A 24733-nucleotide genomic window follows, 5' to 3' on the forward strand; every position below is an offset into this window, starting at 1 on the left:
TACTGCATATAATTGGAAAATGCTGAACAGCTGTTCCCCTAGTTGTTAATTAACCCTTTAAAGGATTCATAAGCAATAGAGTCAAATAAGCAATAAGTATTTTTTGGAATACCACAGATTTTTAAGGTAGAACAATGGTAATAAAACACAGGTTAAAGGAGTCTGGCTTACATAACCTCAGCATACCGTTGTTTTAATTGAAGAAAATCAGTGAGGTTTGAAAGACAGAACCCACACAAAATACATACATGATATAAACACCCTCAATTATGCACAATAAAAAAGGTTTATATATGGGAAAACAAGTGAAGATATTTCCTATGTATATTACAAACTGGTTTATTCGACTGTCATGCTAAAGATTAGGTGCAAATGTTAGGTGGCCTCTTGGGTGAACAAGAATGGAGCATGAAGATGCTGCAGAAATAGCCACAGAGATGACAGAATTATCATTACAGAGGCATCACTGTATATAGAGAAATATTATGGGACTAGAGATGAATCTGAGGGAAATCCTGTCCATGTCACACTAACCCAGTTTTGAAACACACTCGTTCAGTGTTTGGAAACTGGTAGAACTAATGTCAACATCCCAAGTGATATTCAATATGTTCAGCTGTGATGTGTTTTGATAGCGTGCATGTTTGCTCAGCTCTGGATGAAATATCACTCTCTCGGGCTTGAATGGAACCACATGAGACCAACAGACTCTTGCTATTAAATGGCAAAATAAGCAATTGGCCAAGTGGTACTTCCAGAAGAAATCTTTTGAAAGATGGCACAATATTTAAGACAAACCAATTTTCTCAAATGATTAAGTCTCGTCACACAATATCTTTGCTTGTGCACTGAATTACCATTGTGACATGGAGAGTTATGTTTGTCTCCAACTTGGATATTGGTATAGTTTATGAACAAAAGATATCAAGTCATCCTTGGTTTGTCTTTCTTTCTGGGTTCTTTCGTTTCGTTGCATGACATATTTTAGCCCCATTGTTTGAAACCATGCAAAGCTCTAAATAAAATTCCTGGAATCAACAAGTGAAATATATGAGATATTTTGTATTGACATACACAGAGAAATCTGCACAAAACCGACTTTCCAAACACATGCACCAAAGAAGCCATAAATTAGCCCCTTTTTGGGGATAACTACTATTTCCAAAGTGTGCGTCCAGAATGGCAAAAATCTTCCCTCAATTTACAAGCATATACACTGTTCACACATGTGAACAAATACTATTCAAACAATTTATAGATTAAAAAATATGCACAATGTACATTTTACGTTGGACTGGTATTTTTTAAAGTCTGACTTTAACAGTAGGCTAATCATAATGCCTTAATTAATATATTTTCCTGAATAACTGTATGCAATATTATTTAGGCTACTGTCACTTTTGATTAAGTTACTCCATTTTCTTTTTCAAAAACAAAATCTGGTAACACTCCAAATAGGCTAATCCATATTTGTTTAGGTTAGCTACTGCTTCAAGTCAGACGCTGATTGATCTGCTCAAATCGAACACAACTTTATGCGCTCTGCAGACGCCCATGAGCCCATGCTCATCCAATTAATTATCCATATATCTTTCCGAGGAGGCAATGCTCCCTTTTGCCATACTGAATTGTGCTGAATGATGCTGGGTTCAAAAACACCGAAAATTCGTAAAATCGAGTAGCAAGAAATGCCAGTTATTATTTGTTTGGAAAAGTATTTGTATAATAACTTACATTATATTTGACAGTGAGTGGTTGCATTCTCGAGTCTCTAAAGCATCTGTCGCATCTTGCGCGAGCATGTTTCTCTCCACATCTCTCAATGGTCCTCCTCCCAGCGACTTTGGCTCGGAATTTGGACGCGAAGACGTCACTGCAGGGGAGGACAGGAGCTTTCACTGCATTGGTAGGCTACTGGCATGACATTGTAGGATGTGAGTCTTATAATTCAGCCCCCTCAGCAGCTCCAGGTTTATATCCGAACCTGACTGACATGGTTCGGACTGAACCATATAAAGGGCATCAGTCCAGTAGTTCTCAGGCCACTGAACTGAAACCCGGAGCTGTGTGGATGTTATAGGCACTGTGGATTAGTATTTGTCCAGAAGACCCTTTTTTCTCAACATTTTTTGTCTTGTAGGGCATATAGACGTTGTGCTGTTTGAGTTGGAGTGCACATTACAACAGGTGAGTCTTGTTTATGTGAGAGAATTTTTATACTTTTTGACACCCTAGACTTGACTAATTAAAATGTTCTCCGTGCAAATAATGAATCTTTTGTTTCGTTTGAAACTATGCTTGAAAAACTGTCACAAATGTCTTAATTTTGTTAGATTGCTGCAGTTAAACGCTTTTAAAGACCTGTTGCTACTGCACTCAGCAAGTGTTCGGGATGTCATCTAATAAAAATGCATAAACCATTTTTAACTTGAAACATTTTGAATGCCAATTGCACATAAATGTCATTTTGAACCATAGTCTATCTATTTATTGATATTAATTTATTTAATGGTGTATCCATTTACTTTTTAGTAAGTGTTATTGAGGTATTTTTAAACAGTTGTGAATTATAAATGAAAGTTGAGAACTTGAGCTTTCACACAGCTGGTTTAAAAAGACACATGACCACAGATGTTTAATTAGCCTATACACCTTGCCTCTTTGAAAGATGATGTCAAATCTCCTTAACATGTTGTAATTGAGGTACATAAAATAATAAAGGGTCTATTATAGTCTCTTACTAAGATTGGTCTGTATTGTAAAGCCAAGGAATATGGAAACATAGGAAAACCCAAAGCCCCTATTTGTTTTGTTACATTAACATTTTATTTTATTGTCATAATTTTTGTTGCAATTTTTTAATTGTCTTATTGCTCAACTGATCATTTTTTTCACTCTGTATAAAACATTTGTTAAAGGCATGTGGTATGTTTCATTAGACTATCAAATGAGTATTTGGAAATAAGATTTTATGTTTTATATAGAATTTTATGTGTATTTTAAAGGAGTATGATACTCAGGAGAAATTTCTACTTTCTGCCTTTGCTGTTACTATGCATCAGAGCGCTACCTCAAGGTAAATCCCCGTTCCACCTGTTCCTAAATTGTTTATAAATAAATAGGATTTAACATATTTTCTGTCTTGCTATTGAGGTTTACTTGCACATATATAATTCTGAGATTGAGATGTCCATATTACACAACTTGCCCATTATTCTCTGTGCCTCAAAGCACATCTGTGTTTGATTCATTAACAGAGTCTCTATGTGGTATTCAATGCAAAACAGCTTTCAAATAGTTTTGATCTGAGATTATGTAATATTTTCTTGCAAATTTTAATGGGCTTATCTAATCATCACATAAATGCCTATGTTGACTCATTCAAAGATGGCCATGTGGAAGATGAATCCATCTTCGACCTTTTCAAAATCAGCAGCATCAGCAGAAAGACGATTGGTGCCAAGCTCTTCAAGGGCCACGACTGGGACTCGCCTGCATACCGCTTCATCCGCTTTGATCACATCCCTGCAGTGAGCACCCCGGCCCTCCAGCTGATCCTAAAGCAGGTCCAGAACAATGAGGGCTTTGTGTTTGTGGCCACCATACGACAGGACAAGGGCTCCAGGGGAACCCTGATTGGTCTGGAGGGCCCCAGTGGGAGCCGTCAGTTTGAGATTGTGTCCAATGGACGCGCCAACACGTTGGATCTGCTCTACATGGTCGAGGGATCTCAGAATGTGGTGTCCTTTGAGGATGTGGACTTGTCTGATTCGCAGTGGAAGAACATTACGCTGTACATTCACGGAGAGAATGCTCACCTGTACATAGGCTGTAGCCTCATTGACAGCGTGATCTTGGATGAGCCTTTCTATGAGCATCTGCGGCCGGAGGGCAGTCGGATGTTTGTGGCCAAGGGATCTATCAGGGAAAACCACTTCAGGGTAAGAGCAGTTCTTCTCCCTGAACAACATCTGAACTTTATTCAATGCTTGTTATGTAATTCCTGCATAATGATTTTTCTGTGTTGTGAAATAGGGAAGAAAAATCCTTTTTCGAGTATCGAGACATTCTATACTGTTTTTTCAATAAAATGGTAAAATTATCTATCTATCTATAATAGAAAGACAAAAATATTGTTATTGTATAAATATTATTAAAAAATTTATATTTAATTTTCTAGAAACCATGTTCTTGAGATAGATAGATAGATAGATAGATAGATAGATAGATAGATAGATAGATAGATAGATAGATAGATAGATAGATAGATAGATAGATAGATAGATAGATAGATAGATAGATAGATGTTATAGGAACAGTGTTCTTGATTAATATGGATTATATGCTACAAATTCACCACAGTTGTGGTAATTAAAATCTGATTGAGGAAAATTGTAATACATTTTCTCAATTTGATATTATAATTGACTGGTTATAATCTCTGTCATTTTACAGGGTTTACTACAGAATGTACAGTTCCTTTTTGACACACCAATAGAGAACATCCTAAGAAACAAAGGTTGTGTGATCGCCAAACCTGGTAAGAATTCATTCTTCTTAAACGTGAAAACTTTAAAGGTTATTGAAAACCACAGAAAGTTCTTGAAACATGTTAACTTTAAGAGTCTTCTTTTATGACCTTTGGATTATTAATGTTGGACTAGTTCTTTCGGGCTCAGATTATAGGCTCTCATAATGCTTGAACTTCTGAATGTACTAGGTTTCAGAAGCTCAGCTGGATTTATTCGGTGCAGTTCATGATCAAATTTTGTTTTAAGAGGGTTGGTATGTTTTCCGTTGGATTCAGTTTTCATTTTAAGCTTTTCTGGCTTTCACCTAAGTGGGTCACGAAATCTGCAGATCAGAGCTGTGGAAATTTCTGACCATATTACATCATGTTTACGGGAAACGCTCGTGTTAGTGTGGTGGTATAAGGGTCAACCAGTTTGCACATGCCATAAAGAGGATAAATATTGTCATATTAATATACATTGGCAGGGTATTCTATAACAGAAGGTGGAAAAATGGAATAAGTACACACTCATAATTTCATACACACACTGGTAAGAACACAAACTGGCTGGTTTGACTGAAAGCTTTGGTTTCCAGGGCTCAACACTCTTTGGACCAGTTTTTGAAACATTCACTTGCCCTTTGTGGATCAGAGTTGCATTGCCAGTGACAATCTTACTTTTTTGTTCCTGTATATCCTTTTTTATACCTTGCAAACAGCTTTGGAATCATTTGGATTTCTATGATTCTTGTGATAATCCTAGACGCATAATATTGTGTTAGACTACAGACCAATCCATAATGTTTTGCATCAGAATCCATTCTTTTGCCCAACCAAAAAATAAATAAAAAATAAAAAAGCACATTTGAATGAACAATATAAATGTTTTTTCCACCAAATACTAAAATATATTTTTTTTTTAAATGTATATTGTAATGGAAAATATTTTTTAAATATAAAATTTGATATTTTTTTTTTAAACTTGTTGGATTGCAGTTTAATGCAGAGACGACTTCTGAATCTATTATAAACTCATCCCTAGAGCTGGCTGACTTTTGTGCTGGAATAAGTAGTTTTAGACCATGACAAAACTAAGCCTTGTGTGAGATGTGAGGGTGTGAGTGTTTCTCTAGCACTGCTGGTTCAGTTCATTTTAATTATAATTGAATAAGTATGCATAGGATATGTGCAGTCAAAAAGGCTTCCATTTCCATTGCCAACACGGATACATGCCAGCTGCTGAGTGTTAGGATGCCAGTACAGAGGTCTCTATAAACTCTCTAGTGCCCCAGTTTAGGAGTGCCACGTATTGCTAAATAAAAGTTAAAGTGAACTGCACAAAAGCCTGCCTAGAAAGTCGCTGCAACAGACACATGCACACACACTCATTTTCCCAGCATTGACTGAAACCCCCAAGAGATTTGAACGAGTTCAACAGTCTCTAAAAAGCTGCTAACCCTGCATGAGTCTCAAAGGAGCCTCTGGAGGTAACAACATGGCTCTTGATTTAGTGTCTCCTGTCCTCCATTAATCTGGAGAAAATTTACGTAAATGACCCCAAAATGGCTGCAGATATCTAATGGGAGTTTTGGCATAATGGACAGCATTCCTCTGCTGTTGCGTATCCCCAACCCCACCACCTTCCTCCTTTTCCAAGACTTGCTTTGAAAAATCACTATCTTTCTTTAAATGTTACTTCAGGGTAGCTTCTACGCATTTATTATACTTATGTCAGAAATATAGGGAGAGAATGATATATTCAAACGTGTGGGTTGTGGAATATCCTATAAATCTGTTAAGTGTTTTAAAACTTATATAAAGTTATATACTGCTATAAAACATAGCTGCTGTATTTTGATTATTCATTGTAAATGCTTATGGGGCCACTTTAATGTTGCATTCATTTAAAGTCATTTTACTTCCTCTTTATTTTTAGAGACATTGATGGTCATTTCTGAAGTAAAAAAATAAATAAAATTTAAACATTTTTTGACTGCATTCTTTTCTCTCTCAGAGGAAGTTAACGTGGTTAATGAAAGTACAGAGACTGTGTCTGTTGGTACGGCCATCTCCACCAACTTCATTGGGCAGAAGGAGAAAATGGCATCGGATGTGTGCGAGCGTTCCTGTGAGGAAATCACCAACATGGTCCAGGAGCTCAAAGGTCTCCGTATTGTTGTGGGCAATCTCATAGATGGCTTGCAAAAAGTGGTAAATGTGTTTTACTTAATGAATGTGTTTCATTTGAAAGAGTATATGAAACTGAGAAAGAACACAAAGTAAAAACATTTCCCATGCAATTGCAATGAATAGGGGCTAAGGCTTTCAAGCATCAAGAAGGTCACAACAGCACCATAAAAGTAGTCCATACGACTTGTACACTATACTCCAAATCTTCTGAAGTTATACGATAGCTTTGTTTGAAAAAAAAGCACCTTGAAAGGCTCAATTCTCATTCGTTGTAATTGCATGGAAACGAGTGACCCTTAAATTTCTGTATGTGTTCCATGGAAAAAATAAAGTGAAGCGATTTGAGCGCACATTAGTATCTCTACTAATGCTTCATTCATTCAACAATATGCGGGTGAATAAAGATGTTTGTTTTGTTGATTCTGAAAGGTACACGTTGTTTCATGAAGACCCAATGTTTAGGTTGGTGGCCAATCTGTGTTTAGAAGAATTTTAACACAGATTAAATATCTGACCGTGCAAGCAAAAATTATTTTAGTCTAAACAGAACCATTAAAGGAAAACAGGGCTAAAGAGGCAGTGGAAAACGTGAAGATGTGGGCTGGGGTTTTATGGTTTGTTTTAGAGGGAGATAGGAAGTGTGAATAAGAACCGAGTCGTGTCTGGCAGTGTTTAAACAGCCCCTTTATCCTCCACTGGGAGCTTCTCAGTGATGAGGGAGTCTGGGCATAATCTCTGGGAAATCCAGCCGCTGGATTCTGCGGGTCCCAGAGGCTCTTCCAGACCATGTGGTGTTCTGTTTCACAGCCTAACACTCATGACTGCTATTTGTTCTCATTCACACATGCACAAATGAATTCATCAGCACATGCTGAATGTGGTTGTGTTTTTAGTGTATGTTATTGTATGTACTTAGTGTGCTTCAGAAGTTAATAACCTTTTCCCCCCTTTTGCATTCCTCTTGTTAGTTTTTTCCCTTCCCTTACCTCTTGTTCTGTCTCTTTCCACTTTCTCAACTCTTTACTCGTGGCCACAAATGCATGATAGTTTTTGCTAACACATCTCAGGACTGTAAAGCTCTAGTTTGGGTGTTCTTTTTCATTTATTTGTTAAAAAGAAAGAAAGAAAAACAGAAAATGGAAACTGGCAAAGATGAACAAATCTGAAAAGAGAATTTTTGCATTCAAACATTACATAAGTGAGAAATAAGATGACTTATGTTGCAAATGTCAACAATACAAGCACAAATCATAAGCATAAGACGAGTAAATTACATGTAGATCAAAAGTTACTTGAGGACACTTTACTTCTGCATGGTGGTCAACCAGAAATGTGATTTGGGGTATATAGAAATAAATTACATTTTAAAATATATTGAAATACTAAATTGTAGTATAATATTTAACAGTGTTACTATTTTTACTCTATTTTAATAAATACAAATAAATACATACTTGGTGAGCATAAGAAACTCAAAAACTTGTTTTTAAAATTATACTGAACATGGAAATAGTGTACATGGAAATCCTTAAGAAGCACAAAGTTCTTCATCATTTTCCACAGGTTGACACTGGAAATCAACCAAAGCGTGGCAATTTGATAGCAGAAAATGCAAAGTTATTTCCCAGGTTAAGAGGTCACAATGAGAAAATCATCTCAGATTTCCTAGGGCAGAGCTTCCTGTTCTTTGGGGTCAAGGACATAAATCCCCTTCTATATAGAAGTGTGCTCATTCCATTTCAGTTTAAATCACCTCTATTTATCTACATGTGGAAGACATTGATAGACGCATTGCCTCCTCTTGACCATTTGTCCATCTGTCTTGCTTGCATCTATCGATTAGACTGAGGAGAACACCGTGATGAAGGAGGTGCTTGGGAACATGAAGAACATCAAAGACAAGCGCATGTGCTGGCAAGACGGCCGTCTCTTTGAGGATAAGGAGGATTGGGTTGTGGACAGCTGCACCAAGTGTACTTGTCAGGTGGGAAGAACTCCGACGTATGATGAATGGGAGCGAAAGAGCGAATGGCAGTCTTCTTTTGTTCTTACTCTTAATGCTCGATGGCTTTATGTTGCAGGAATCAAAGATTGTATGCCATCAGATCACATGTCCTCCAGTATCCTGTGCCAGCCCCACTTTCCTAGATGGTGAATGCTGTCCAGTGTGTCTGCGTGAGTAACGTTTCTGACACATTGCTAATATTCACACTCTCATTGTCTAAAGGGTATGCGCATTCAATCTAGAGATCCTTTGTCTTAAATAAAAAAAAATTCTTTGCTAATATAATTTGTGTGAATTGTAATTTATTTCATCACAGAAATAAATTAAATTTTTAAGTGTATTAAAATAGAAAACTATTATATTAAATGAATACTTCACAATATTGCTGTTTTTACTGTATTTTGTTCAAATAAAAGCAGCCTTGGTTTTTAAAAATCTTACCGACCCCAAACTTTTGAACGGAAGCTTATACAGGCCAGATGTACAGAGAAGCTTTTCCCTCATTTTATGGTACAGAACTGTTATTGTTTTAAAACTGCTTGTGTTTGCCAACCACACATTTTTATTATCCATGAGTAACAAGCATTACTGTATGTTCCCATGCTCTGAAGTGGGTTGAGAAAGATGATGTCATGTATAACTTAAGCTCCAAAACATCAGAAGCAAAGAACAATTTTGCCTTTGCTTTTTAAATATACTAGCAACAAGGAGCACCATGATGGGTGTGGTGGGGTTAGAACGAGGTGAATTGTGCCTAAAGTTAGCAGTGGTAAATGTGCTTGTACGTTTATGTGTGTACAGCTAAAGACAGCGAAGATGGCTGGTCGCCTTGGTCTGAATGGACGGAGTGTACCGTTACATGTGGAACAGGCACCCAGCAAAGAGGCAGGTCGTGTGATGCCACAAGTAACCCCTGCAGTGGCCCCTCTATCCAAACCCGCAGATGCAACTTGGGAAAATGCGACAGTCGTGGTGAGACAGCCAGGCTTTGTTTGACTGTTATAAACTGCACACTTTCTTTGAACACCTGTTCTTTGGTCATTTAGAGACATTTTGGATACCACTTTCCTGTCTGTTTTGCCCATAAAGTCTAAAACCTTGGAAGAAAACCACATAACAGTGGTTTAAGTGGTAGTGGATTAAATCCTGTTGCTTGTTCTCTCACTAATTTGTTTCAGGTGTATCAGCACATCAGAGATAATTGTGATAAGTAAAAGTAATGCACTCATCTGTAACGTCTCCACAGACCAGAGTGAAAGAGTTTGCATTCTAAACGAAGTAGAAAGAGAGATATGAAATGCAGCTGTCACAATATCTAAACAGCTGTAAAAAGTAATGGAAATGGAAGAAAAAGAATCAGATTCATCAAGACTTTGGTTCTCGGTTTAGTTCCAGCCAAAATCTCTAAATCTTCATGGGACAAAATACTTATTTTGGCTGTTGTTTTTGTTCTTTTGAATTGGTTTTGAGCTTTTGAAGGAATAGTTCATCCAAAAATGTAAATTCGGTGATTTACTCATGTCGTTCCATACTTGAATAACTTTTCCATGGACGATAAAGGAAGAATGTGCTGGTTGATCTTTTAATGCAATTACAGTGAGTGAGGTCTGATGCTTTTAAGCTTCAAAATGATGCAAAAGCACAATAAAAGTGTCACAAACAACGCTAAGTGGCGCTAAAACACATTTAGTTTTATCCGAAATGTGAATCTGGAGACATATTATGTTGGTTGTTGATAGGACTTTGGAAATGAACCACAAGAAAATAAAGCTTTATACATCAATAATCCACACAAATCATTATTTGTGTAAATAGGAAAAAATAGTTGTTGATTTCCCACTGATGGTCATTTCAGCTGGAAACTGCAGTGAATTGCATGTATAGGTACATTTTTGGTGTTTTGCAAAAATGTAGGTGGAGGCACGTTTATGAGTAGTTAAACAATTTGTACATAATATTGGAAGTTTTATAAAAACCATTCAATATCTTTGAATGAGGATTTAAAAACACTTTAAATATAGTGCATAAATTGTATGGATCACTTTCATGATGCTTGTTTTATAGTGCTTTTTGTCCCTTATAAAGTTGAAAATGGAAAAGGGCAACTAGTACAATTTGTCAAGTTTTAAGGCATTCCTTTCCTGACCTGATTTGTGGCAGTTGGGTAATTTTGTAACAACATGGGTGTTTTCTTTCATCATCTGTTGTAAATATTTATGGAGCGTGTGCTAATAGATAAACTCCTTTCCATCAGCGAGGGAACGAGCTGGTATTCATCGCATATGCTCAGTGAGGTTTTAATGAGCGGCATATGGCTCTTTGTGGTGTACCAATGCTAACTCTACCTTACAGCGGACTCAAATGTTTTTTTTATAACTGACAAATGTCACCAGCTGGTATCTTGGACAGCAATGGACAAACTGGCCTTTGTTACAATTACCACTCAACAATATCCATAAGTATTCATACCTTAAGTTTTTTTAGATTTGTATAAAATGAATCACAGTCTCTCTCCTCCTCATATTGTCAGTCCGAAAACTTATACCCATGTGGTCATGGGAACAGAATACAACTGACAGCGTGTGAGGAGGCACACTTAATGCTCATTGTGTCACCACTGACCAGAATATACCATCAGGTCTTTTCCCATGCTGAGTCCCAAAGCGAGGATGAGGTGATGAGTCTAGAGCTGTGGGCCAGGTGGTCATCGCTTCATCAAGTTTATTGGCAGTCCCACCCTGTGTCATTACTGGACCGCATGCCTCTGAACTTACTAACATAAATGAAAGATGTCATTGTTTGTGTGGGTTTGTTTGCTTCTTTAACACTGCCTTTAAGTCATGTTAGAATGATCGAATTTATGAGATGAGTGCACATAAACACCTCCACAATTTTGTTTTAGCCCCAACTTTCCATTGGCAGTTTGGTTTCAGTCATAGTTAAGTTTTATTTGTGAACGTTACAGTATAACTTCTGTGCTGTTGATAAATCTAGCTGGAAAACACAAAAAATATTATTAAATTATTGATTATTTTATATTATTAAAACTAATTTTAATAATATATACAAGTAAAGCTTTATTCAGGTCTAATGTATGTTGAATTAGGGGTAAACAAATGCCTTAAAGGGGTCATGAACTGCCTTAGCTTTTGTATTTTGTACTGTTCTTTGAGGTCCACTTATAATATTATCAAGATTTTTACATTAAAAAAACATCATAATTAATAAGTAATAGGCTATTTTCTGTCCTGTTTTTAGGCATGGCGGATTTTAGACTCAGAAGTAAACGCCCACTGCTATGATTGGCTCAGCCTACATCCTTCATAGATGGACGCCGCAATGATTTGGGTTAAAAATTCATGAATACTCAGTAAATTTCAAATGATCTGTTTAAAAGACAACGCAATGGTGATAACGGTGACGCACCGATAACGTAATAAAAACAGTTACTGTCGGATCCAATATAGTCGGCACAGCATCGTCCTTCAGTTTCAATATTTCTGAAAATCCCACACCAAATTGAGCCTTGTTTGTTTACGATTCCATGGTAAAATGACGTGAACAAAGGACCGAGTTATTAGTGATGTGGTCTGGATCTTCATTAAAAATAAAGTTCTTCCACTCTTACCTAATGTTGGGATCAGAAAGAATGCAATGCAAAGACTGTGTTTTTCCACAACTTGGCACTGCACAGCATCTTGTTGTCTTCGGAACATCTTTATCTGTTGATTTTTGTGTAGACCTGCGTTTGCCTCTTTCGTTATTTCGCTACAAATCAGTGGGTGGGGCTAAACAGGCAGTGATGTAGAAGCAGGAGTTGATCTTCCTCTGCGGGGGCAGTGTTTAGCCACACTATTACATCATAAAGTGGTACATTCCACAATCTGTTGTTTTGGCAGACTGGCTTCAGTGTAAGCTGTTTATAGACTAACAAGAAAGTTTTGAGTTCTGAAAATTACAAGATGTTTTTGTAGTGCAATGACCTCTTATATGTCAAAAGATCAAGGGAATTTTGGTTTCTCAGTTTATGACCCCTTTGACTTTTCCAATAAAGAGAGAAGAGAGAAATATACCCTACCTTTGAAAAGTTCACTTGGACGCACATCGTATCGTAATTATGACTTCCAAACTCAAGAGAAGGGTCTTCCACAAGCACTCAAAGACAGCATGCACCATTGTTTTTGATAACCATACCAGTTCTCTGCCTTTCATTATAGTCCGTCAAGATGGTGGTTGGAGTTTGTGGTCCCCCTGGTCATCATGCTCTGTGACCTGTGGAGAGGGACAGATCACCCGAATTCGCCACTGTAACTCCCCTGTTCCTCAGCTGGGAGGAAAGGACTGTGAGGGCAGCGGGAGAGAGACTAAAAAATGTGAAGCCAAACCTTGTCCGAGTGAGTACTGGGAGCTTTGCACTTCTTATTTATGTATTAAACTTAGTCTTGTGAAAGAAATGACGCTAAGACTATGTTATACCGATTTGCATAGTGTGATCTTGGATGAAACGATTTAAATGGATTATTTGTCTCTGTAAACTCAGTTTTATATTTCGATTTTTACTGTATTGTCTTTGTCTTGTAGTTGATGGAGCCTGGGGCCCATGGTCTCCTTGGGCGATCTGCTCCACCACCTGTGGGGGAGGAACAAGGACACGAACACGCGTGTGTAACAGCCCTCGTCCGCAGTATGGTGGCAAGAAATGCCCAGGAGAGTCCAGGGACTCTGATTCCTGCAACAAACAGGACTGCCCTGTTGGTATGTTACCTTCCGATATTTTCATTTATTTCTCACTCTACATATTTTCTCACTCATAGACTGTGTTTGGCTAAATATCTATGGGACCATACTGTGGATGTCCCTGTGCTCTTGTCCCCATTGCTGAGCCAATATTAAACCTTCTGTCTCAGCTCAGTCTGGTCACAATAAAACTAGCAGCTGTTAAAACCGTTAAAAGCTGTTGTTCATTTAGAGGTCTATTTTTATGCTGCCTTTAAACCATGATAAATTACAATAAAGCAGAAAGGTGCATTAGCATCTGATTGGGAGTTAGAGGGGAAATGAAAAGGTAAGATGATACACTACTGTTCAAAAGTCTGGGATCAGTAAGTTTTTTTCAAAGAAATTCATACTTTTATTCAGCAAAAGTAAAAGTAATAATAAATATATCTATAATGTTACAAAAATATTCTATTAAAAAAAAATGTTCTTTTTATTCATCAAACAAATTCTGAAAATTATCAAATTTGTCAAAAATGATCAAAAAGCATCATGGTTTAAATAAAAATATTAAGCAGCACTACAACACTGATAATAATAAGAAATGTTTCTTGAGCACCAAGCAGCATATTAGAAGGATTTCTAAAGAATAATGTGACACTGAAGACTGGAGTAATGATGCTGAAAATTCAGCTTTGCATCACAGCAACAAGTTACATTTTAAAACATTAAAATAGAAAATATTTATTTTAAAAATGTAATAATATTTCACAATAATACTGTTCTTACTGCATTTTTGATAAAATAAATGCAGCTTTGGTTAGTATTAGAGACTTCTTTCAAAAACCTTTGAACTGTTGCATACATGTGAAATTCATCTTATCAATGGGCTCTATTATTTAAAGGCCACTTTAGACTGACACGTCATGCAAAATGTCTCTAGTTTCATCCTGAGATTTATAAAATGCATATCAATTTCATGAGTAAACTTAAAGCCTCTCCCTTTTTCATTCCCTGCTTCCTCAGATGGTTGTCTATCTAACCCGTGCTTCGGGGGTGTTGACTGCACCAGCTCCGCTGACGGCTCGTGGGAGTGCGGGCCATGCCCTGTTGGTTTCCGTGGAAATGGAACATTCTGTGAGGATGTGAATGAGGTACAAAGGGAAAAGAGCTAGAGCTGGGAAAAGTATAATGTATTTAGGGGTGTGTAAGAAGCAATTGTTATACTACATTACTCACAATTCAACGTGGAATGCATAGCCAAACAAAAATGTTCCTCCAGCCCTTGCTCCACTGATCGACTGATTTGAACCCAGTAAATGTGAATATTATTGAAAAATGTTTTTTCAAAAGTTTCCTAACATCTCTGTTTGCTTCTTCTGTCCTGTAGTGTGACATGGTGCCTGATCTTTGTTTTAAAAGCGGTGAATCCCAGCGCTGTGTCAACACAGACCCAGGATTCCACTGCTTGCCTTGCCCTCCTCGATACAAAGGCAATCAGCCCTTTGGAATGGGAGTGGAGGCTGCCAAGCTAAATAAACAGGTTAGTTATGCAGTCTATGGACAGATTGTATCAATTATTGTACAAGTATATAAATGTGTTATTGCACAAATATATAAATGTGTCATTAGCCTGGCTGAATCTCAGACAGCCCACAGTCTGTTTGCCGACCGTCTGATGCACAGTTATGTTAAATAATCCATACTGTACTATTATTTTGGAATCAACTATTTTATGTAAAACTGCCAAACTGGTGGTCTCTTCTCGTATAATCGGACAGTTCTTTCCCAGAAATGACTGTGGACCATGCATTATGTTGTTTGCATTTATGTCCAAAGTTGCTCCAGACTGATAGTCTGAGTAGAAAGTGTATTCTGAGATATTTTGGAAAAAGGATGTGTTCTGAATTAAAAAAATCTTTCGGGCCCATAATGGTGGCCAAGCATATGGATCTTGCTCTAGTTCTTCCATTCCTCTCAGATGAATAAATTTTGCTGATTTCTTGAAAGTCCAAAAGTTTCATAACGTCCACAACTAATAGGTTTGTCACCAAGCTCCAGCTTGCATTGCTTTGATCCAGCGCCCAAGAGTAGTAAATTGACAAAGGGCTGAAAGGAATTGTCTCACATTTTATAGCTGTGCTCCAATAGCTTTTCAAATAAACTGCCCGGTTGTGCACAGCTGAATCCAACAAAATAGTATTAAATTATCAATAGAAAGTCTTTTAAGAGCCTCACAACATTATTCCCAGTTGTCTCCCGAGGCTATGAACCAGTTCATTCACCATAATTGGACTGCTGTATTAGTGTTGCTGAAGTCTGTTTATTTTTCAGGTATGCGAGCAAGAAAACCCCTGCAAAGACAAGACTCACAACTGCCACAGGTCCGCTGAGTGTATCTACCTTGGCCACTTCACTGACCCCATGTTTAAATGCGAGTGTAAGATCGGCTATGCTGGGGACGGCCTTATCTGCGGCGAGGACTCTGACCTTGATGGCTGGCCCAATCAGAACCTGGTGTGTGGAGCCAACCAATCCTATCACTGCAAAAAGGTAATAGAGTTATTGTCTTTTCTGTGACTATAAAATATAATTAGTTTTAACTTTGACTTTTAATTGACTAAAAATGTGACCAATTAGGCCTAATCGCAAAAGTTTCTGAAAATAATTGCATTTTTGAAAGACGTCACTCATGCGCACCAATGCTGCATTTATTTGTTCAAAAAACAAAAAAACAATAATATTATTACACTTTAGAATAACTTTTTAGAATAATAAAATTTTAATATACTTTAAAATATAAATTTTCCTGTGATGGCAAAACTGAGTTTTCAGCAGTCAGTCTAATCATTCTAATATGCTGATTTGGTGCTCAACAAATATTTAGGGGCCAAGCACCGAAGGTGCGAAGATGCGTAGATTCTTATTATTATTATTCTTCCGCCATTGCTTCTATGGCAGCCCATAGAACCGATTGCGGGAAAGTTGTAAAATTTGGCACACTGATAGATGATAATGTCAATAGTAACCACACCAAATTTGGAGTCTCTAACTCAAACTCTCTAGCGCCACCACTTGTCCAAAAATTAAATTTTGAAATGCTAATAACTGCTGAAATGCTAATCATAAGGTTTAGTTTTTTCGCTATCTTCAATTGTTTGTAAAACCTACTTTGTGGAACTCATCCTAGACGATTTGGCTGATTCTCACCAAAATTGGCTCAGATTATCTACAGACCATGGTGGCAAAAACTTATGGAATTCAAGTCGATTCGTCCAAGCGTTCTCGAATACCACACTAACGAATTAGCCAAAATGCACACAAAAATGGATCTGAGCTTATATCTCCGCAAGGGTTTGACGGATTGAGACGAAACTTGGTGTGTGGTAAAATCAAATATTCAAATGCTTATAACTTTGGGTGGGGTTGACTTATTTTCACAAGAGTCACCTTTTTAAACTCCTGAATCCTTGCCGAGTCCATCAATACCAAACTTGCCAGATTTTGCCTTATGGCTTGTGCTACGTTGCATTTTAGCACTTAAAAAACATTTGCCAATATCTTAGAAACCGTTACTCAGATCGACACGAAACCACCGTAGGAAGTTCGAAAACATAGCGTCCCGGCTATTCACCAATGCCCAATTGCCAAAATTTTGATAGTAAGTGGTACAAAAATTCAAACAAAGTCAATAGTCAGTAATTTTTCATCTACTTACACACAAATATGTCTATAACTCCAAAACAAAATGAGATATTTTCACCAAATTTGACACACATATGTATGGGCACACTCTAAGGACACATAAAAAAATTGGTGGGATTGTGCCTCTTGGTGGCGCTATAATTGAACAAAACATGAAATTGCCATTGACTATAATGGGGTATTATTATTAAAAATGCTATATTTTGCGAATGCATTGGTGTACCATTAAGAAACTTTATATGTACCATGGAGACTATGACCTGAAAGTACTCAAAAAGTTTTGAAACAGTGCCACCTTTTGGTCAAAAGTCATAATGAAATTTCAAATAAATGCTTATATCTTTCTGTGAATTTTGCCTATTGTAATGAGACTGGTATTAATAGATTCCTTGGGTCATGCTGAGAACAGTGATACCAATGTTGCCATAGTCAGCCATTTAAGTGCTAAAAAGTCCTCTCTGGTCTTTTAATTTTCTTTAAAAACCTACTTTTTCAAACTCCTCCTAGACCGTTGGTCCGATTTTCACCAAAATCAAATCATATCATCTTCAGACCATGCTGACAAAAAGGATAGAAATGAATGGATTTCATGTTGATAGAAAAAAACGGTTTTCACATACCACAACAACAAATTTGAGGCATGATGCCAAAATGACACTTGAGGCTGTATCTCTGCAATGCTTTGGCATATTGACACCAAACTTTGTGTGCCATTGTCACCTTACACAGAACACACCACATCGATTTGATAACAGTGACACCTGTTGATCAAAAGTGAAAAGTCATTCAATCTTATTACTAGTAGCTTTTAATGATTTTTCAGCCATTTGGACTACAATAATCTTAAAATGGCTTCAATTACTCATTACTGCAGTTGGTCTGATGCTCCATGCTATGCTTAGCTCCTCATTTGGCCACTGATGTGCTTGGCCCCGTCATTGCTGCTTGCAGCTATATTTCTTATTATTATCAGTGTTGAAAAGGTTGTTACTTAATGGGTTTTTTTGTGTGTGTGGAGACCATATTGCATTACCTTGCAAGATTCTTTAATGAATGGAAAGTTTTTTAAATATAAATAATTGTCGATCAATTTAACGCTCCCTTGCTAAATAAAAGTATTAACTTCTTTAATAAAATCCTACTTGCTGCAAACTTTGAACTTTAATGTATAATAGCACATTGAATCCCTAAATTAATGAATCTAGAAATATATTTTAAATAGTCTACTGGCTTAATTCATAGACAGTAAAACAGATGCTATGTTAGTTGCATTCATTTTTAACACATAAAGTAGTCCTCATTTCATTTTAAATTTATAAATGTAAATTTTTTGTACTTTTTCCTTTTATCGTGCAGGACAATTGTCCCAACCTTCCAAACTCAGGCCAAGAAGACTTTGATAAAGACGGTCAAGGAGACGCCTGTGACAAAGACGATGATAATGATGGAATAATGGATGAGGGGGTATGCAGACTTCTTAATTATATATTAATAAAAATGAGTCATGTTTTGTTTTTATGTAAACTAAGCTTTTTTTCTCCCATCCCCCAGGACAACTGTCCTCTGCTGTACAATCCAAAGCAATTTGACTATGATAAAGATCTTGTCGGTGATCGTTGTGACAACTGTCCATATGAGCACAACCCCGATCAGATCGACACAGACGGTAATGGCGAGGGAGATGCCTGCTCTGTAGACATTGATGGAGATGGTGAGAAACTACCACATGCATTCCCACAATTACTAAGTCAACAAAACTCACATTTTGTTTATACACTTAACAAGCTTAGGATTCTATAATGGCTGGGTTTAAACCCAAGTGCACTTTTTAGAGTAAACAAATAATAAACCAAAAGCAATGCAAATACCTCACCACAGTCAGGTGCAGATTTGTTGTATTTCCAGATGGTTAATAGTTTGCTTGTGTTGCAGAGGTTCTGAATGAGCATGATAACTGCCCCTACATGTACAATACTGACCAGAAGGACACAGATATGGATGGAGTGGGAGACCAGTGTGATAACTGTCCTCTGCTGCACAACCCTGAGCAGGTACAATAGGTTCTAGCTCAACTATTTCCAGTAAACACAAGGAGGAATGTTTTGCAGCAGTTTAACAAAGTCATTTGTATGTTTTAACAGACTGACTCCGATAATGACCGAGTTGGTGACGAGTGCGACAACAATCAGGACATTGATGAGGACGGCCACCAGAACAGCCTGGATAATTGTCCCTACATTCCCAATGCCAACCAGGCTGACCATGACAAAGATGGGAAAGGAGATGCTTGTGATTTTGATGACGATAATGATGGAATCCCCGACGACAAGGACAACTGCAGACTGGTGCCAAACAAAGATCAGCTGGACTCTGATGGTGAGTGAATCTATTGCTTAAAATATCTAGAAGTGTTTGTCTGAGTTTCTAATAACTGTGAAAAGAAAAGTTAACACATGGATGCACATACAATAACAGTTATAGAAATGTTGAGACTTCATTTCTGTCTAAAAATGCAACAGTGGCAGAATTCTTTTTTGCTTAAATGCTTTTTTTTTGTTGCTTTTGCCAGAGCCAGTCCTCTTTAATCTGTTCAATTTTGTCCAAGTTTTTTGGTCACATTTTTCCCTTTTTTCCATCCTTTGAGATTTAGACATATTTACAACTGGAAAATTTCCTTAAGTGTAGCCAGGGTCAAGGAAAATGATGTCACACTCTCACCGCTTACATGTGGTTTGCCCCACTGTGCTGCATTTTGTTATGGCTACCTTATTTTTTGTGTTGGTGGGAAAATGGAAACAGGTTACAGTTGGAGGTCGAAGTTGTCAGGTGCTAGCTTACTTCTCACACCTTATTATATTTTGTTTGTTTGATAGTGTCAAGACAGTTCCAAAGAGAGAAGGTCAACTACTGTAAAAACAGACACATTAGCAAAAAGCTGGCATCTGTGCAAAAGCCTACTTGACTTTTCCCTTTTATTTGAGTGCTAAAGTCTGGATTTAATAGATTTCACATTTGAAGCCAGTCATATGTTAATGTACATGACATGAAAAGACAGCTGAGATTGCTTTGTGCTTGAAGAGGAAAGCTGGGATACCAGATGAAACGTTCTGCTTCTTTTTTGTGACAGTATTTCTCCTTTTGGTGTATTTTATTACCCACAATACTCAATAATATAATACAATATTTATATTAATGTTCAGATTATGTACTAATAAATATTCTAAAAAATAATTATTAAAATAAAAATATTAATAATATTATTAAAGAAAATAATTAATATATTATATTACATGTAATAATATACCATATAATATAAAACATTTTATATTAAATTTTATATTAAATCTTAATTAATAATATTATAATTCATTTAAATTAAAATAAAACAGTAATAATTATTAACCAATATATAATATAATATAATATAATATAATCACACTCGAAATTGTGGGCAGGATTATTATTATAATTATTATTATTACTTGGCTAATTACTACTGTTTTTGAATATTGAATATGTATTATTAATTTACATTTTTATACATCTAAATATTAATATAAATGAAGCACGGATTGTATTGTGTATGTGTATATGTTTTTGGTAACCACTTTAACAGATCTATTGGGATGAATGATAAACTAATCTAAGTTTATCTACAGGGGATGGACGAGGCGATGTCTGCAAAGATGATTTTGACAATGACAACATTCCAGACATTTTGGATGTGTGCCCTGAGAACGACGCCATCAGTAGCACTGACTTCCGGAAGTTTCAGATGGTACATTTGGACCCCAAAGGAACTACACAAATTGATCCCAACTGGGTGGTCAGACATCAGGGCAAAGAGTTGGTTCAGACGGCCAATTCTGACCCCGGTATTGCAGTGGGTGAGTATGTGAGCTGTCAGAGTAGCCCATCATGATTTTTACTTAGAGTTTGATGTCTTTGAGTAAATGAGACCTCAACGTTTTAATCGCTCTTCAGGTTTCGATGAGTTCAACGCTGTGGATTTCAGTGGCACTTTCTACGTCAACACTGACAGAGATGACGATTATGCTGGGTTTGTGTTTGGCTATCAGTCCAGCAGTCGATTTTATGTGGTAATGTGGAAGCAGATAACTCAAACGTACTGGGAAGTCAATCCTTCAAAAGCTTTTGGCATTGCCGGAGTTTCTCTGAAAGTGGTCAACTCTACCACGGGCACAGGGGAGCACCTGCGTAACGCCCTCTGGCACACTGGTGACACTCCTGAACAGGTGAGAACAGCTGACTGCTCAGCGAATACGACATCTGTTTGCGTTCATGATAAGCTAACTGCTGCATGTGGTCTGGCAGGTCCGCACACTGTGGCACGACCCCAAGAATATCGGCTGGAAGGATTACACTGCGTACAGGTGGCATCTCATCCACAGACCCAAGACAGGATTCATCAGGTGATTAACAGGAAGGCCTTTAACTGCCACGTAATCTTGTCAAGTGTGTAGAGTTAACAGATTTATATTCCTTTTCTCCAGAGTTGTGGTTTATGAGGGGAAACTGATCATGGCAGACTCGGGGCCAGTTTATGATCAAACCTTTGCAGGAGGGAGGTTAGGACTGTTTGTGTTTTCCCAAGAACTGGTTTACTTCTCTGATCTCAAGTACGAGTGTCGAGGTGAGTAGTTTGTCATAACAGAATGTGGCCATTTATTAAAATGACACGCTAATCTCTGTATAAACAATTTTAGATATTATTACTCTATCTCAGTGTATAATTTTAGTGCTTTTATATGAATAATACTCAAATTAATTTTTAATAAATGTAAATATTAATATAAATGAAGTAAAAATGCATTATTATTATATTATATGTGACCCTGGACCACAAAGCCAGTCTTAAGTGTCAGTTTTTCGAAACTGAATAAATAAGCTTTCCATGGTTTGTTAGGATAGGAAAATATTTGGCTGACATACAACTATTTGAAAATCTGGAATCTGAGGGTGCAAAAAAATTTAAATATTGAGAAAATCGCCTTTAAAGTTGTACAAATTAAGTTCTTAGCAATGCATATTACTAATCAAAAATAAAAAGTTTTGATATATTTACGATACAAAATATCTTCATGGAACATGATCTTTACTTAATGTCCTAATGATTTTTGTCATTAAAGAAAAATTGATAATTTTGACCCACACAATGTATTTTTGGCTATTGCTACAAGTATACCCCAGCGACTTAAGACTGGTTTTGTGGTCCAGGGTCACATATTATATTAGGCCTATATTATATTATATTACAGGAATAAATGATAAATATAATAAAGTTTTATTATTATTCATGTGTATAGGTTTTTGTTTTAGACCTTATTTTTTAAAATGTATGAATTTATATAATATATTTTCACAAGTATTTGAGATTACTTATTTAGTAGCAAAGAAATAGGAACTGGTTTTATTTTTTATTATTATTGTTGTTATCTGTTAAAATATTGTGTAGCATAACAGAAAAGACCAGCAAAGCCACAACTTTCACTTGTTACAAGCCATTTAACCACTTTTTTCTGCTTTTTAGATAACTGAGAAAGAGAAGAAATGACTCCCTTAAAACAAACTATAGCACAACAACACATTTTCACTCTTTGACAAAACACAAAAGACTTTGGTGGACTACAAAAAGGAAACCGGCCCCAAACCTCCTCCTGAGGAGAAAGAATTCATTTAAATTACAAGCACATTTATGAGGATTTTTCTAATCAGTGTTTTTGTGTCCTTGAGTCAGTATTTTTTATCCAAAGTTTGGGCAAAGTTCATTGAACATTACATGTGGTATCTAGAGGAAAAGCAATCACGAAACTTCCTCCTCTGACATCTTTATCACCAACTGCTTTACTTGCACAAGAATTTTTTGTATTTCCTGCGTATTGTTACAATGTGCAGATTTTTTTCATTTTTTCTCCTTTAGATTTGTTGTTGTAATGAAGACAATAAGACATCTTTTTCTACAACCCTCGATTCTAACAGGGGCTTTGGGTTTGATCAGCATATAAATGTTTTAGAGACCTTTGAGATGAAGATGTTTATATTAAGACTGTATCATAATTACTTGTGTAAAGTATTTATATGACTCTTGCAACTCAGTATCAAGTTATGTCTGTTTTTTGTTTGGTTTTTTTGCGCAATGCTTTCAGAACCTAGACGTTGTAAATACTAATTTATTTGTTTACACTGACAAAATTTGACTATTGCAAAAAATAAAGATTAAAAAAGTACATTTTTATTGCTGCGCTTCTAGACATAATGCAATTTCATGCCTATGTATTTTTTTTTTTTACTTGATGGAAGTGTTTTTCAAATGTGAGAATGAGTATGCTAATGTTTCGTTTTGTTTTTGTCCTGTGATGCCACACTGCATTTTGTTACATTTAACACAGATTTGCTGGTCTTAAACCACTTTTTCCTTTAGTTTCTTACGTTTTGTCTATTTACTAAAGAAACTGTCACGGAGAACACAAGACGTAGTAGGACAAACAGTTCTGTTTTTATCAGAGAAACAAAGACTCTCATACACAAGAGATTGTCATTCATCGTCCAGATTTTTTTTAGCCTAAACATTCATCTGTTTTGTCTTTCTTTTGCTTGTTAAATGATTTTATTTTCATAACCATTTTTTATATTTTGTAAAAAGTGCAGTGCTTTGGATTTTTATGCCACATCCCCAGAAAACCTTGTAAAGTTTTCTAATATTGTTATTCTCACAGTTGTCACAGGTTTTTCTTTAATAAAAGGTTTAGACACAGTTTTTCATTTGGGCTGGTGTTTCGGAGAAGTTCCAAATACTATAATGGTTTCTAAATATGTCTATCAGATCATTATTATGTGGCTTCCATAAACCCTGCATCATGTCTTTCCTTCAATAAACAACTTTTTTATCTGTTCACAAGAGACTTGAAAGTACTGGAACGTGGGCCTATATTCACTTACCTCCAAAGCTCACTCGAATTTGTTTTAGATCAGTACATCAGTACAGTATGCCTTGGTAAAGTATGTACAGCCATTAGTTCAATGATGGCATGAATGTTTTTGGGTGAGTTATCTCTTTAACAAGTCTTCTGTATACAAATAGTGCTACAAGGATGACATTCACAAGTCTTTTGATAAACAAAACCCCAAAAACCAGGTCGAATTTCAGCACCTCTGGTTCAATCGTCCTGAAGTCAGTGAGGTTTTTATGGGTTTTTGCTTGAAATAATGCCTGTGGTCAACACAACTCAATCTTCAAATTTTATTCTGCAATATAAAATACATCAGATTGTGATTTTTTAATATGTACATTTCATCACACCCAACAGGAAAACGTATCTACTTGCTAGTCATCTTTTACAGCTTCATTATGTTTATAATCCCTATCTTGCTAACACAAACTTTCAGGTAAAGTATTTTTTTAATAAAAAATTCGAATTACTAATTTTTATTTTTGCACTGAAATGGAAAAAAAAAATTATATTATTTAATACATTTTAATATAATATAATTTGATATAATACAACATTTGCTTTTGGCCCACGGCCCTCAATGGAGTTTGATTTTTGGTACTAGTAGTAATGTGCATACTTACATTAATACAC

The 24733-nt window shown here is 36.4% G+C and overlaps 1 protein-coding gene across 1 annotated transcript; it reads left to right on the forward strand.

Moving 5' to 3' along the window:
• The first annotated feature begins 1897 nt into the window (after positions 1–1897).
• LOC306884560 (thrombospondin-2-like) lies at positions 1898–24046 on the forward strand. Its single transcript, XM_079440521.1, has 22 exons — positions 1898–2187; positions 3006–3076; positions 3388–3941; positions 4456–4540; positions 6528–6724; positions 8547–8687; positions 8785–8878; positions 9510–9680; positions 12926–13102; positions 13290–13463; positions 14451–14578; positions 14815–14967; positions 15759–15977; positions 18486–18593; positions 18681–18840; positions 19062–19180; positions 19271–19505; positions 20789–21016; positions 21114–21385; positions 21465–21562; positions 21644–21783; positions 22681–24046. Exons 2-22 carry the CDS (start codon positions 3010–3012, stop codon positions 22686–22688), a joined length of 3528 nt encoding a protein of 1175 aa, XP_079296647.1. The 5' UTR covers positions 1898–2187; positions 3006–3009; the 3' UTR covers positions 22689–24046.
• Positions 24047–24733: the final 687 nt, after the last annotated feature.

The sequence above is a fragment of the Barbus barbus genome (assembly GCF_936440315.1).
Source record: "Barbus barbus genome assembly, chromosome: 18".
Taxonomy (NCBI): Eukaryota; Metazoa; Chordata; class Actinopteri; order Cypriniformes; family Cyprinidae; genus Barbus; species Barbus barbus.

Excerpts from the sequence above, each read along its gene's own strand:
- LOC306884560 (XM_079440521.1), top strand. The coding sequence starts at position 3,010 with ATGATACTCAGGAGAAATTTCTACTTTCTGCCTTTGCTGTTACTATGC. Across the intron at positions 21,386-21,464 it reads CTGGTGACACTCCTGAACAG|GTCCGCACACTGTGGCACGA; the intron begins GTGAGAACAGCT and ends GTGGTCTGGCAG. Across the intron at positions 21,563-21,643 it reads CCCAAGACAGGATTCATCAG|AGTTGTGGTTTATGAGGGGA; the intron begins GTGATTAACAGG and ends CCTTTTCTCCAG.